Source organism: Salvelinus namaycush, chromosome 8 (genome assembly GCF_016432855.1).
Source record: "Salvelinus namaycush isolate Seneca chromosome 8, SaNama_1.0, whole genome shotgun sequence".
NCBI lineage: Eukaryota > Metazoa > Chordata > Actinopteri > Salmoniformes > Salmonidae > Salvelinus > Salvelinus namaycush.
In genome coordinates, this window is record NC_052314.1 from 55,143,137 (window position 1) to 55,158,039 (window position 14,903).

The 14,903-nt window shown below is 44.3% G+C and overlaps 1 protein-coding gene across 4 annotated transcripts in view; it reads left to right on the plus strand.

Moving 5' to 3' along the window:
• LOC120052864 (pericentriolar material 1 protein-like) overlaps window positions 1–14,903 on the plus strand; it is a 35,327-nt gene that overhangs the window by 2,637 nt on the left and 17,787 nt on the right. For all 4 annotated transcript variants that reach the window (XM_039000051.1, XM_039000053.1, XM_039000052.1 and 1 more), the window contains exons 2-11: window positions 731–854; window positions 1,669–1,920; window positions 5,106–5,429; window positions 6,106–6,276; window positions 8,470–8,589; window positions 8,984–9,164; window positions 9,295–9,404; window positions 9,796–10,084; window positions 10,384–10,576; window positions 14,616–14,816. In XM_039000051.1, coding sequence (XP_038855979.1) covers window positions 750–854; window positions 1,669–1,920; window positions 5,106–5,429; window positions 6,106–6,276; window positions 8,470–8,589; window positions 8,984–9,164; window positions 9,295–9,404; window positions 9,796–10,084; window positions 10,384–10,576; window positions 14,616–14,816 — 1,946 coding nt within the window. In that variant the 5' untranslated portion in view covers window positions 731–749. The remainder of the gene's footprint in view (window positions 1–730; window positions 855–1,668; window positions 1,921–5,105; window positions 5,430–6,105; window positions 6,277–8,469; window positions 8,590–8,983; window positions 9,165–9,294; window positions 9,405–9,795; window positions 10,085–10,383; window positions 10,577–14,615; window positions 14,817–14,903) is intronic.

Consider the following 14,903-nt stretch of genomic DNA (forward strand, 5'->3'; position numbering starts at 1 on the left):
CTCAGCCTACAGTAGCAGCCAATGTGTGGTATTCAATGTAGGATTCCATGAGACTTTTGGAAAAAAAACATGAAGGGCTTGACAATAACCTCTTCATCAACTTGTCCTTCAGGCAAGGTGACTGAAAATGCTGTTTGACGCAAGAAACGACTTTACAAAATAAAATGCGTTATTGTCATACCATTATTACAGAGAATCAGAAATGATGATACCCTCTGCCTATAGGCTTGAATAAGCTAAGTAGCCAGTCTCAATTTTCTTTTTATACACAAATTAATGTTGTTACTCCTGTGGACAGAGTACATTGGAGGTCGATCATGTTTGACCGGTTGGTGACCACTGCTCTAGAAAGTTGAGTGAAGTTATCTGTGAGCTGGTATTTCCGCGCCGCAGTCGCGGGGGAGCAGACTCCAATTTTATTTCCACTAAATTTAACAAAATAACCTAATGGACGATAAGCATGACTGTGAAATGTATTTCCATCAATTAATATGAAGCATTATTTTTGCACGGTGAGGATTTTATTTTATTCTCCTGCTCAATTTGGCTGGCAATAATTTTATCGGCTTCATTTTCTTTATTGTCCTAAAGCCAACAATTACCGGCTAACGGAAAACCTGGTGAGTGTGTGTGAGTAAATGAGTTGTTTACAGTATGCCAGTATGAAAGAGTCTCCAGTCCAAAGCTGTTCTAGAGTGTTGACTGACGATGCATGTCAACGACCCAACAGGTGCGGAGCGGAGGAGCACATGGCGACCGGGGGCTCTCCCTTTGACGACTGCGCAGACGAGCAGGAGCTGCACAACTGGACCGTTACCAACGGCAGTAGCCTGGAGGACAGGCTCAACAACATGGTACAGAGGAGATGAGAGTGACAATGGTTGTGTCCCAAATGGAACCCTATTCCCGATGTAGTGCACTACTTTTGACCAGAGCCCTATGGGTCCTGGTTGAACGTAGGGTACTGCTGAATAGGGTGGCATTTGGGACCATTGAGAATGGACACTAAAAGGCTAAATCCTAACTGGAGATTTGCGAAAGTAACAAAAATCTTTGTGATTGCGTAAGTCGTTTGTGGATATATAGCCCCACAGTGGAGGTGTCATAATACCCATAAAGCCTAGAGGTCAAACAGGGAAATGGTTCCAATCATTTTCCCACCATTCATCTACACGAAACACAGTCCTTATTTGACGTGTTTCTAAAAACCCTTATGGGGGGGAAATGAATGGTGCAAAAACAGTTGGAACTATTTCCCTGTTTGTCCGCTAGGTTTTATGGGTATTATGACTCACACTGTGGTATCTATAGCTTTAGTAAGGATTCATCCCACTCACTGACTAGCTCTAGAGTCTTTCAATCTACCTACAATGCTGACCAAAGCAAGACATGGATTTGAAATAGTGTATTACAAGTTTATTGTAGTGTGTCCTCTTTGGGCAACCATGATGTGCAGTACATGGTATTACATAAAACACATGTATATGAGCTTCTGTCCTTTTAAACTCCAGGTTGAAGTTTCCCCTAGGTAAATGTCAAGGATCAGCTTCCCCCTCCCTCAATCCTAACCTGAACCATTTGTGGGGAGGAAATGCAAAACTGACCCAAGATCAGTGTTTAGGGATAACTTCACCCTACACCCCTTTTGAGCTTCCTGTCCCCTCTCAGGACTGGGGCATCCAGCAGAAGAAGGCCAACCGCTCGACGGAGAAGAACAGGAAGAAATTCTCAGCCGGCGGCGTGGCGGAGAGCCGGCTGACCAATGACATCTCCCCGGAGTCCACACCTGGCACGGGGCGGAGAAGGACAAACACCCCTCACACATTCCCCCACGTCAAGTACACCACCCAGATGTCGGTGCCTGATCAGGCCGAGCTGGAACGTCTCCGGCAGAGGATCAACTTCACTGACCTCGATGAGGTGAGAGGATTCTCCTTAGAGTTTTCTGAACTATGCATTTCTTGGCGGATTCATCTGTGATTGTTGGGGGTTGGTGTCTGGAAGGGGGGTAATAGTTCATCCGGTAATGTGTAAAGTAGTGATGCGCCGATATGACATTTTTGGCCGATACCGATATCCAATATTTTCCCTGCCCAAAAAAACGCTAATACATTTTTTTTAACCTTTTTATTTAACCAGGTAGGCCAGTTGAGAGCAAGTTCTCATTTACAACTGCGACCTGGCCAAGATAAAGCAAAGCAGTCCGACAAAAACAACACAGAGTTACACAAACAAACGTACAGTCAATTACACAATATATATCTTTTTTGAAAAATATATATACAGTGTGTGCAAATGTAGAAGGGAGGTAGGCAATAAATAGGCCAGAGGCGAAATAATTACAATTTAGCATTAATAGTGGAGTGATAGATGTGCAGATGATGATGCGCAAGTAGAGATACTGGGGTGCAAGAGGGTAAGTAATAATATGGGGATGAGGTAGTTGTGTGTGCCATTTAGATTGGCTGTGTACAGGTACAGTGATCGGTAAGCTGCCCTGACAGCTGATGCTTTAAATTAGAGAGGGAGATATAAGACTACAGCTTCAGTGATTTTTGCAATTTGTTCCAATCATTGGCAGCAGAGAACTGGAAGGAAAGGCGGCCAAAGGAAGTGTTGGCTTTGGGGATGACCAGTGAAATATACCTGCTGGATGTGATACAACCTGGATTCAAACCATGGACTGTAGTGATGCCTCTTGCACTGAGATGCAGTGCCTTAGACCGGTGTGTCCGTGTGTGTGATAACTTTTTAACTAGAATGCTTAAAATGCCACAAATTAAATATTAGTTATCGGTAAGGTTGCAAAATCAAATTCCAAGCTTTTCAGAAATCCCAGTTGGGAGATTCCTGGGTTTCCTGCTTATTCCAGGAGTTTTCACACCAGTATTTCTGGAAAACCTGGGAATTGAGAAAGTTAACGGAATTTTGCAACCCTAGTTATTGGTCAGGTAGCCTAGTGGTTAGAGCGTTGGGCCAGTAACCGAAAGGTTGCTAGATCGAATCCCCGAGCTGACAAGGTAAAAATCTGTCGTTCTGCCCCTGAACAAGGCAGTTAACCCACTGTTCCTAGGTCGTCATTGTAAATAAGAATTTGTTCTTAACTGACTTGCCTAGTTAAATAAAGGTGAAATGTAAATTAATAATTAACATTCGGCCGTGGTTGGGAGTCCTATAGGGCAGCGCACAATTGGCCCAGCGTCGTCCGGGTTTGGAAGGGGTAGGCCGTCATTGTAATTAAGAATTTGTTCTTAACTGACTTTCCTAGTTAAATAAAGATTACACACACACTGACCAAAAAGTCATTTTGTTGGCATTTACGTATGTCCCCATTACCAGTAAAACATAATCAAAACCTATTTCTTTCACTTGCTGTGCTGTTTTGTTGTTCATTTGTTCAGTCGTTTCATTCTCAACCAGGATTTCATCATACATGTCAAGCAGTGAAGTTTCAGCTCTCTGTTTGTGGCCTCTTCCTCGGTGCGCACTGTCACCATGTCTGTTTCCATCTTGTCCAGCTGTGTATGTAACATTTCACGTAAACCCTGTTTCTTGTATGCATCGAAGTAGCGGTCCTTGTACATAGCATCGAGCATGGCGGTGACACCTTAAAGAGCGAATGCCACTGACTCGCTTGTTCACAGCCTGTGTTGGCAGTTTTTATAAGCAGTCGTTTCAGTGCCATGTGGTGGTTCATTTCTTTACTATCAAATGAGGAGAGACAAACTTATCACACAAGTCAGAGTTATACTTTAACTAAATCTTGAATCACTTATTAATAATAGAGGTCAATACAACGCACACATATATATATATATGTGTGTAACTCCGGTTGGGCAACATCTGAAATCTAGCGCACTTGGTATTGTGTGTGTGTGTATATATATATATATATATATATATATATATATATACATACAATATATATATATATATATATATATATATATACACACAATACCAAGTGCGCTAGATTTCAGATTTCATCGTAAATCTCCTGTCAGTGTTATCTCCCAGAGGCCCATCCTCAGTAGAACACACACAAAAGTTAAGAATACTCTATTCTGTTGAATAAAACAACCATTTGATGCAATAAAAGTATTATAACATAATCTTGCAATTTTGCTCTCACAGCCATGACAGAGGGTATCACGTCTGCTGCAGGCGCAGTTGATGAGCTTATTTCTCGAGTCAGTTGTTCGAATGGAGCTAGCTAGTGTGTTCATGGTTCCAAGTTTCAAACATGTTCTCAAATGCCATTGAAATGGCAGCAGCGGAATGACAACCAGCATTTTCATGAGCATGCAATACGACTTTCCTCAGTACGAAGTCCTCGACGACCCATTGTGATGTCAGACTCGGCATGCTCATGGTGTTGATATCGCCGGTCCAAATGTCAGTCGTGAAGCTAATAGCAGTGACGCTATTAGTGTGTTACTCCGGTAGGGCAACATCTGAAATCTAGCGCACTTGGTATTGTGTACCGGTGCTCAACCAGTCGGCAAAAGCCAACCTCACCCACGACAGAGAACTGTTGATTGTCAAGGGCAAGAAATTCCAATATCTTGCCGTTAATGGATTTCGCCTTTGAGTTGTCTCGCTGAACTTTTCTTACTCTTTCGAATGGCTGCTCGACTTGTTGACTGCTCGATCCACACAGCAGACGTTGTGTGGGCTAGGTTAGGAATGCTGTGTTGCATGTGTAGCGCCAAATTTTACGTAGCGTCAGTATGTCATGTTATATAGGTATGCACGTCAGCTTTGACATCGGGCGGTGAACTAGACATCGGGCCGATACCGATGTTGGCATTTTTAGCTAATATTGGCCGATTCAGATATATCGTGCATCCCTAGTGTAGATTTCACCAAAGATGTTGTGGAAGGGTACTGTTCTTGTTAAAAAGGCACACTTTTCTTGTTGTCTTTAGGAATGTGAATAGTTGAAAACTTTCAATGTTCCAAATAACCTTCTTTCCAGCTTTTTACATCGCAGAGGTTCTGCTGCGTTCTGTTTCATAGTACTGTAATATAGATTGGAAGCCAGGTTACTGTAATATAGACTGGAAGCCAGGTTGTGACACATCCCTCGCTCTCTCTTTTCCCAGAGGAGCGTCGGCAGTGACTCCCAGGGCCGCGTCACAGCAGCCAACAACCAGCGAGAGCTGGCAGCGGAAAACAAAAAGCCCTTCAAGTTCCTGCCGCTGCACGTCAACACCAACAAGAGCCGGGAGGCGCCCTCAGCCTCGGCCCCCGCAACCCCCTCCGTCGCCGCCACCGCCAAGAAGCAGAGCCCTGGCCTGGGTCTCAGGGACGCGTTCACCCCCTCCCTGCCCAGCAATGACACCCCCAGGCTAGGTAGAGGGGCCGAGAGAGGGCTCCTTCCCCCTAGGGAGGATGGGAGAGGAGAGCTCAGCATCGACAGTAGCCAGGTAGGCAACGTCTAGGCACTTGGGATTACTGAAGGATTAGGGCTTTTCAGGACTTCTATTTTAGACTACACACAGACAGTATATGTTTTGTTTGATCAACTTCTTATTGCACAATGCAAATGATTGAAGTTTGTAGTTTTCAATACTTAGTTAAAATAGAACAGACAGGACAATGCATACGATAAAGGTAGTTTAGTTGTGGGTAAATTTGTCCTACTCAGTAACCCATTTTGGACAAATCTATATAAATAGCATACCTTGGAACAGCATTTTCACCATTCAAGTATGCTTGCACTGAACTGATCGTCATGTACTGTCTGCAAACGATCACATGGTGTGCTGTGTTCTCGCTCCTGTAAGAAAATAAATGGTAGAACAAGGATGGGAGCCTAGGCGAGCAAGATGACGATGAAACCAGTGTGTATTGAGGGCAATTAAAAAAAAAAAATATGCCACCACCGCAGGTTCCCAAGTGAGTTCTGCCCTCGTTTAGCTCAGTCTGCAGTGAGCGGCCTGGTATCCGCGCTCTCTCACACTATTTCTCTGTCTCGCTCTCTCTATCATTTACACTCGCAGACCTGCACGCACACATGCTCTCTCTCTCTCTCTGTTGTCACACTATCTCATACACACCCTGTCCCTCACACACCCTCACACTCTCTGGTGTCCCTGTCAGGTGGTGAGCAAGCTGGTTCAGATCCGGGAGTACATCGGCAAGGCCAGCTCCATGAGGGATGACCTGGTGGAGAAGAAGGACATCCCGGCCAACGTGGAGCGCCTCACCCACCTCATCGCCCACCTCAAGGAGCAGGAGAGGTCCTACCTCCGCTTCCTGCAGAAGATGCTGGTCAGTACAGTACACTGGCTTATCCCGGCTTTCTCGCTGTCTCTCTTTCTGTGTCTCGTTGTTTTTCTCCTTTTCTCTCGCTTTGCCTTGATCTGTCTCATTTATTTTTTTTATTTTTTTGGGCCCATCTCTCTTTCCATCCTTCTGTCATTTAAGGATGAAAGGGGCTGCTTTCGGAAGACTTTTAGTTTCAATTCACTTTTTCTATGGTATTGATAGTAAAAACAAGCTACGCTAGCCTTCTTGGGCTTTTGCCTGTTAACTTATGGCTGCATCCCGCTACCGGGATCGATATGACAGCAGCCAGAGAAAGTGCAGGGCGCCAAATTCAAACAACAGAAATCTCATAATTAAAATTCCTCCAACATACATGTGTCTTATATCATTTTAAAGGTATTCTTGTTGTTAATCCCACCAAAGTGTCCGATTTCAAATATGCTTTTCAGTGAAAGCACTACAAACGATTATGTTAGGTCACCATCAAACCACAATAAGCACAGCCATTTTTCCAGCGAAAGATAGCAGTCAGAAAAAGTCGAAATAGAGATAAAATTAATCACTAACCTTTGATTATCTTCATCAGATGACACTCATAGGACTTCATGTTACACAATACATGCATGTTTTGTTTGATAAAGTTCATATTTATAAAAAAAAATCGGAGTTTACATTGGCGCGTTACATTCACTAGTTCCAAAAACTTCAAGTGATTTTGCATAGCCACATCGTTTCAACAGAAATACTCATCATAAATGTAGATGATAATACAAGTTATACACATGGAATTATAGATATACCTCTCCTTAATGCAACCGCTGTGTCACATTAAAAAAAAACTTTACGGGAAAAAGAAAATCATGCAATAATCTGAGACGGTACTCAGAACAATAGCCAAATTAGCCGCCATGTTGGGGTCAACAGAAACCAGAAAATACATGATAAATGTTTCCTTACCTTTGATGAACTTCATCAGAGTGCAGTCCTAGGAATCCCAGGTCCACAATAAATGCTTGATTTGTTCGATAATGTCCGTTATTTATGTCCGTTATTTATGTCCAATTAGCTACTTTGGTTAGCGCCTTTGGTAGACAATTCCAAAGTCACAAAGCGCCTCCACTATAACGTGACGAAATGTCCAAAAGTTCCGTAACAGTCAGTAGAAACATGTCAAACGATGTACTGAATCAATCTTTAGAATGTTGTTAACATACATCTTGAATAACGTTCCAACCGGAGAATTAGATTGACTTCAGAAGAGCGGTGGAACGAACGTCCTCCTCATGTGAAGGCGCATGGTGAATGGGTGATCAGCTCGTGGCAGTGGTGACTAATTCCTGTCTCCTTCGGCCCCCCTTCACATTAGAGTCATCAGACAAAGTTCTATTGACTGTTGACATCTAGTGGAAGCCGTAGGAAGTGAAAACTCATCCATATCTCGCTGTAATTTGAGAGCTTGGTTGAAAATCTGCCACCTCAGGAAGAAGTTCAAACAGGAAGTGGAACTTCTCAGGTTTTTGCCTGCCATATGAGTTCTGTTATACTCACAGACATAATTCAAACAGTTTTAGCAACTTCAGAGTGTTTTCTATCCAATACGAATAATAATATGCATATATTAGCAACTGGGACTGAGGAGCAGGCCGTTTAATATGGGCACCTCTGTGCACCTTTCATCCAAGCTACTCAGTACTGCCCCTGCAGCCATAAGAAGTTAAAGAAGCCTGCAGTCCACTGCTTCTTTCTCACATTGCTGTTGATAGTTCAAGTTGTTGTGTTTGGGAACTTTTCACTGCACCCTGGTCATGTATATATTTTTTAATGCCAAGGTGTCTGAAACACGCCGACAAGACAGTCGTGTGTCTTGTTCCATTTGGCAGACAAATCTAGGACATGACACGCATTGCTTCTGAACTGCTGGATGGCACGTGTCATTTGATCTTGCTATCAATATTAAATAGGTGACCCCCCCTCTGGCATTTATGTGAGTAATTATCAGCAGTCCTTCTATTTTCATTATTGTATACTAATTTTATTACTCCAACCACTGTTCAAGTATTACATTGAAAGGGAAGGAAATGCTTGAGGAGACCTGGTTTCCATAGCCACTACACAGTCAGTATAGGTCAGGCCAAAGAGGGAGCCCGTGCTTGCAGTACGTGCCTACTATTTTACTGACCGCCCCCTCTTCTGTAGGCGAGGGAGAACGAGGAGGACGAGGCGGGAACACTGGACTCGGCCGTGGGTTCAGGCTCATTGCCAGAGAGCGCCTCCCTCAACATGGAGGTGCGCTCCTCGGACGCCTCCAACGCCACCGTGAGTAGCCATTCCTTTAGTTCTGACAGCCCCTCCTGCTTCAGCTAGTTTTTAAAAAAAAACAATTATTTATTATTATTTGCTTTTGTATTAGAGGTGTTTATCTCGTTTGTGACCAATCCAATCTGATACGCTGACTAGGGATATGCATTACAATCTCTACCAGATAGTAAGACGCTGCTTCTAGAAGTAGTCACCCAAGCAGACCGAGGCTAATCTTATTGCCCACCATCCCTCACTCTCGTCATTCCTTGCTCTCCCTCCCCCTCTGCATCCCTCCATCCCCCTTCCATTGCCGGTGTAACACCAGGAAGTCTGCGCGGTCAGCATCTGACGCACAACCAGATTTGCTTGTGCTGGCGATTTTTTTCTAGTGTGTGTGTGTCTCCAACAGGGCCGTGTTGCAGGCCGCAGTGAACAGAAGGAGGAGCTGGAGAACTTGAGGAAGCAGCACGAGCTCCTGAAGAAGATGCTGGAGCAGCAGGAGCAGCTCAGGGCTCTACAGGGCCGCCAGGCAGCACTACTGACCATGCAGCACAGCTCCCAGCACGCCTCCCACACCATGGCTGACACCGGTGAGACACGGGCCGTATAGAGAGGGCGCATGCAAAGGAGCACACACACTGACTGGACACACAGCGCACATGCAGAGCCGGTAGGTACACACACATACGTAACCTTTTTCATTTGGTGTGTGTGTTCCAGTGCCGACAGAGACCACAGGCAGTGTGTCAGGGCTGAGCATCACCTCGGAGCTGAACGATGAGCTGAACGACCTCATTCAGCGCTTCCACAACCAGCTGCACGACTCCCAGGTACCAGCAACATACAATACCGGGTCGTAGGAATTAGGGCACACCGTAGCCAAAAGTATTAGCGTTTTCTTCTGTCTGATGCCTAATGAATACAACCCTGGCAAACATCAAAAGGTAGCACTTTACGGCACAGGCTGATGTGGTAATAACAAGGTATTGTTACCCCTCTATTACAGACGTGGTGTATAACCCTGTAACTAGAATGATTACATTTAAATGAAGGGATAACTGGGCAAAATGAAGTCTTCATGTTGAGTAATTAGAGCTTGTTACCATTTTATTGTCACTTTATCCTGTGTGGTAATGTGAAGTGCTACCCATCAAAGTAATATATGCTGAGTTATTTGTGTTCATGCACCTACTAACATCCTGTGTGCCTTTCCTTCCTCAGACTAAGGCAGCAGTCCCAGACAACCGCAGACAAGCCGCGAGCCTCTCCCTCTCCCGGGAAGTCTGCCGCTCTCGCTCCTCCCAGCCGTCCCCTCCTCCCCACTCTGCCGCCTCCTCCTTCCTCCGTCCCCCCCCTCTCACCTCCCTGACCTCCATCACCCCTACGTCGGCCTCGGCGGCGAGCGCGAAGCTGACCAAGCTGCAGGAGCTGCAGGACAAGAAGCAGACCATGGACAATATCCTGCAGGAGCTGCACTCGCTCCGCGACCAGACCCTCAACAACAACTCCTGTAAGTTATGGTTTGTCTCTGTAACTGACTAGGAGTAGGTTAACACCGTCAGGGATGGAGGCCTGGAGAGGGGGGAAGTTATATTTTATTTTTTTGCTTATTTGAACACCTGCAACTGCCATTTCCTGCAATCTAGAGCAAAACATTGCCTTCAATCATAACAAACTTTTACATGTTTTCATTTTTTTTGTGGCGCAGCTCCCATCTTAGGTTCTTTGGGGAGAACCCTGGTGCATATGATAGAAGCTTGTAAGTTTGCTGTTGTGCATGTGTGAGTGATGTGTGGGTTGGTCCCTCAGGTCGCAGCGCCAGTGTGTCCCTGTCCTCTCAGCATAGCCTGGCTCTGGGCGCGGGCCCCTCCTCGGACCGCCCGTCTGCCCTGTACAGAGAGCCCAACGGGGCCTCAGCCATAAGACGGGACGCCTCCACCTACCACCCCTCCACACACACCCAGCAACCCCAGCATGAGGACGCCCCAGCTGACAAACTCCGGTACTAAACTCAAACTATTATTATGATCAGTGCACATCACACCACAGTTGTATTCATGGGGGGAAAAAAGGAAGAAAACTGACAAACGCAGAGGGACTTCCTGGACTTGCCCAAATCAAGTTTTATTGGTTGCATACACATATTTAGCAGATGTTTTTGCGGATGTAGCGAAATGCTTGCGTGCTCCAACAGTGCAGTAACATAAAAAAATTCGCAACAATACACACAAATCTCTAAAACAATGGAAATGTATAAATATATGGACGAGCAATGTCCGGAGTATAGGTATGTATGTACACTACCGTTTAAAAGTTTGGGGTCACTTATACATTTCCTTGTTTTTTAAAGAAAAGCATATTTTTGTCGATTTAAAATAACATCAAATTGATCAGAAATAGAGTGTAGATGTTGTAAATGACTATTGTAGCTGGAAACGGCAGAATATTTTTTATATGGAATATCTACATAGGCGTACAGAGGCCCATTTATCAGCAACCATCACTCCTGTGTTCCAATGGCATGTTGTGTTAACTAATCCAAGTTTATCATTTTAAAAGGCTAATTGATCATTAGAAAACCCTTTTGCAATTATGTTAGCACAGCTGAAACTGAAGATTTCGTACAAAGCCGTGTACTACTCCCTTCACAGAACAACACAAACTGTCTCGAACCAGAATAGAAAGAGGTTTGGGATGCCCCGATGCACACCTGAGCAAGAGGACAAGTACATTAGTGTCTAGTTTGAGAAACAGATGCCTCACAAGTCCTCAACTGGCAGCTTCATTAAATAGTACCTGCAAAACACCAGTCTCAACATCAACAGTGAAGAGGCGACACCGGGATGCTGGCCTCTAGCAATTTGATGTTATTTTAATGGACAAAAAATGTGTTTTTCTTTCAAAAACAAGGACATTTAGAAGTGATCCCAAACTTTTGAATGGTGGTGTATGTGTACAGTGCATTCGGAAACTGTTCAGACCCCTTGACTTTTCCACATTTTGCTACCTTACAGCCTTATTGTAAAAGGGATTAAATAGTTTCCCCCCCTCATCAATCTACACAGAATACCCCATAATTAATTACAAAGGAAAAAACGTTTTTTAGACATTTTTGCAAATGTATTAAAAATAATGAAAATATTACATTTACTTAAAGATATACTTCTCCTTAATGCAACCGCTGTGTCAGATTTCAAAAAAGCTTTACAGCGAAGGCACACCATGGAATAATCTGAGTACAGCGCTCAGAGACCACAACAAGCCATACAGATACCCGCCATGTTGTGGAGTCAACAGAAGTCAGAAATAGCATTATAAATATTCACTTACCTTTGATCTTCATCGGAATGCACTCCCAAGAATCCCAGTTCCACAAATGTTTGTTTTGTTCGATAAAGTCCATAATTTATGTCCAAATACCTCCTTTTTGTTCGTGCGTTTAGTTCACAAATCCAAATTCACAAGGCGCGAGCACTAGGTCCAGACAAAGTCAAAGTTCTATTACAGTTTGTAGAAACATGTCAAACGATGTATAGAATCAATCTTTTGGATGTTTTTATCATAAATCTTCAATGTTTCAACCGGACAATTCCTTTGTCTTTAGAAATGAAAAGGAACAGAGCTCGCTCTCACCGGCCGCGCGCCTGACTTAGCTCATGGCATTCTGCCAGACACCTGGTTCAAACAGCTCTTATTCTCTCCCCCTTCACAGTAGAAGCCTGAAACAAGGTTCTAAAGACTGACATCTATTGGAAGCCTTAGTGTAAATTTGGTCTGATTGCACTTCCTATCTTGGATAGGCAAAGACTTGAAAACCTACAAACCTCAGATTTCCCACTTCCTGGTTGGATTCTTTCTCAGGTTTTTGCCTGCCATATGTGTTCTGTTATACTCAGACATCATTCAAACAGTTTTTGAAACTTCAGAGTGTTTTCTATCCAAATCTACTAATAATATGCATATCTTAGCTTCTGGGCCTGAGTAGCAGGCAGTTTACTCTGGGCATGCTTTTCATCCGAATGTGAAAATAGCACCACCAACCTTAAGTTAAGTATTCAGACCTTTTACTCAGTACTTTGTAATCCCTGCCAAAGCTGCTTCAACAGCCTAGAGTCTTCTTGGGTATGACGCTACAAGCTTGGCACACCTGTTTTTGGGGAGTTTTTCGCATTCTTCTCTGCAGATCCTTTCAAGCTCTGTCAGGTTGGATGGGAAGTGTCGCTGCACAGTTATTTTCCGGTCTCTCCAGAGATCTTCGAGCAGGTTCAAGTCCGGGCACTGGTTGGGCCACTCAAAGACATTCAGAGACTTGTCTCAAAGCCACTCCTGTTTTGTCTTGGCTGTGTGCTTAGGGTTGTTGTCCTGTTGGAAAGTGAACCTTCCCCCTAGTCTGAGGTCCTGAGGACTCTGGAGCAGGTTTTCATCAAGCTTCTCTCTGTACTTTGCTCTGTTCAGCTTTCCCTCGATCCTGACTAGTCTCCCAGTCCCTGCCTCTGAAAAACATCCCCACAGCATGATGCTGCCACCACCATGCTTCACTGTAGAGATGGTGCCAGGTTTCCTCCAGATATGACGCTTGGCATTCAGGCCACAGAGTTCAGTCTTGGTTTTAACAGACCAGAGAATCTTGTTTTCTCATGGTCTGAGAGTCTTTAGGTGCCTTTTGGCAAACTCCAAGCGTGTTGTCATGTGCCTTTTTTTTACTGAGGAGTGGCTTCCGTCTGGCCACTCTAACATAAAGGCCTGATTGGTGGATTGCTGCAGAGATAGTTGACCTTCTGACAGGTTCTCACCATCTCCACAGAGGAACTCTAGAGCTCTGTCAGAGTGACCATCGGCTTCTTGGTCATCTCCCTGACCAAGGCCCTTCTCCCCGATTGCTCAGTTTGGCCGGGCGGCCAGCTCAAGGAAGAGTCTTGGTGGTTCCTAGCTTCTTCCATTTTTAAGAATAATGGAGGCCACTGTGTTCAATACTGCAGATATTTTTTGGTACCCTTCCTCAGATCTCTGCCTCTATATAATCCTGTCTCGGAGCTCTACTGGCAATTCCTTCGACCTAATTACTTGCTTTTTGCTCTGACAACTGTGGGACCTTATATAGACAGGTGTGTGCCTTTCCAAATCATGTCCAATCAATTGAATTTACCACAAGTGAACTCCAAGTTGTAGAAACATCTCAAGGATGATCAATGTAAACAGGATGCACCTGAGCTCAATTTTGAGTCTCAGCGAAAGGTCTGAATACTTATGTAAATTATGTATTGTGTGTAGATTGAGTTGTTTTTGTTGTTGTATTTAGTACATTTTACAATAAGACTAACATATCAAAATGTGGAAAAAGTGAAGTGGTCTGAATACTTTCCGAATGCACTGTATGTTATGGGATGTATAGACATTGCGGATCGTATGTGGATAGAATATTTAGTATGTCTGTAGGATAGAATATTATATATTCTGCAATAGTTGAATAGGATGGCATTGACTAGAGTACAGTATATACATCTGAAATGAGTAAAACAGTATGGAAACATTAAAGTGACCAGTGTTCCATGTCTATTGGGACTACCTGGACTTGTGTGCCCTAATGAATACAACCCAGTGCCAATGAAGCAAAGGAGACGAGTAGAGGGAACCAACTCAGACTATTAGCATGCACCCTTTGTATCTCTCTGGTACCGGCAGCTGAAGATCCATACTGCACTGTTCCTTCAGACAAACTCTACCATCCATCACCCTTATCCCTCTTATTCATTCATCAGTCGGCGCAACAATAGATCCAATTAGTTAAGTGTCTCTCCTTCATTGATTTCAGTTGTCCGTGTATCAACCTTGGTCTCTTTCCCACATTCCATTTCTCCCTATTCATTCCCCCACATTCTCTCTGAAATTTGACTCAAAAGAAAGACTTGTGGTGCTTTCAATTCTTGAGGGGGGTGCACACTTTGGGCAGAAGGCCAATCCAATGCTTTTAAATCCTCGAGGTGGAGACATTTAAAACAGAATCAGGCCATTTTTAAAACAGAATCCCCCTCCCACCACAGGAAGCTGAAGGAGGTGCACAAGCGTCTGAACGAGCTGCGTGAGCTGGTGCAGTACTACGAGCAGACATCGGACATGATGGTGGACACGGTCAACGAGAACGTGAAGGAGGAAGAGGCGGAGACTGAGGAGGACGGCTCCATGCTGGAGACAATGTTCGACTCGGAGCAGGAGAACCGCCGGCCCCCCATCACAAACATCAGGTACTTGAGGGACAGACGGAGTAGGGTGAAGTCATTATTACTACTCATTAGAGCTGTTTATTAGTGGGCCTTGTCCATTTGTTACTA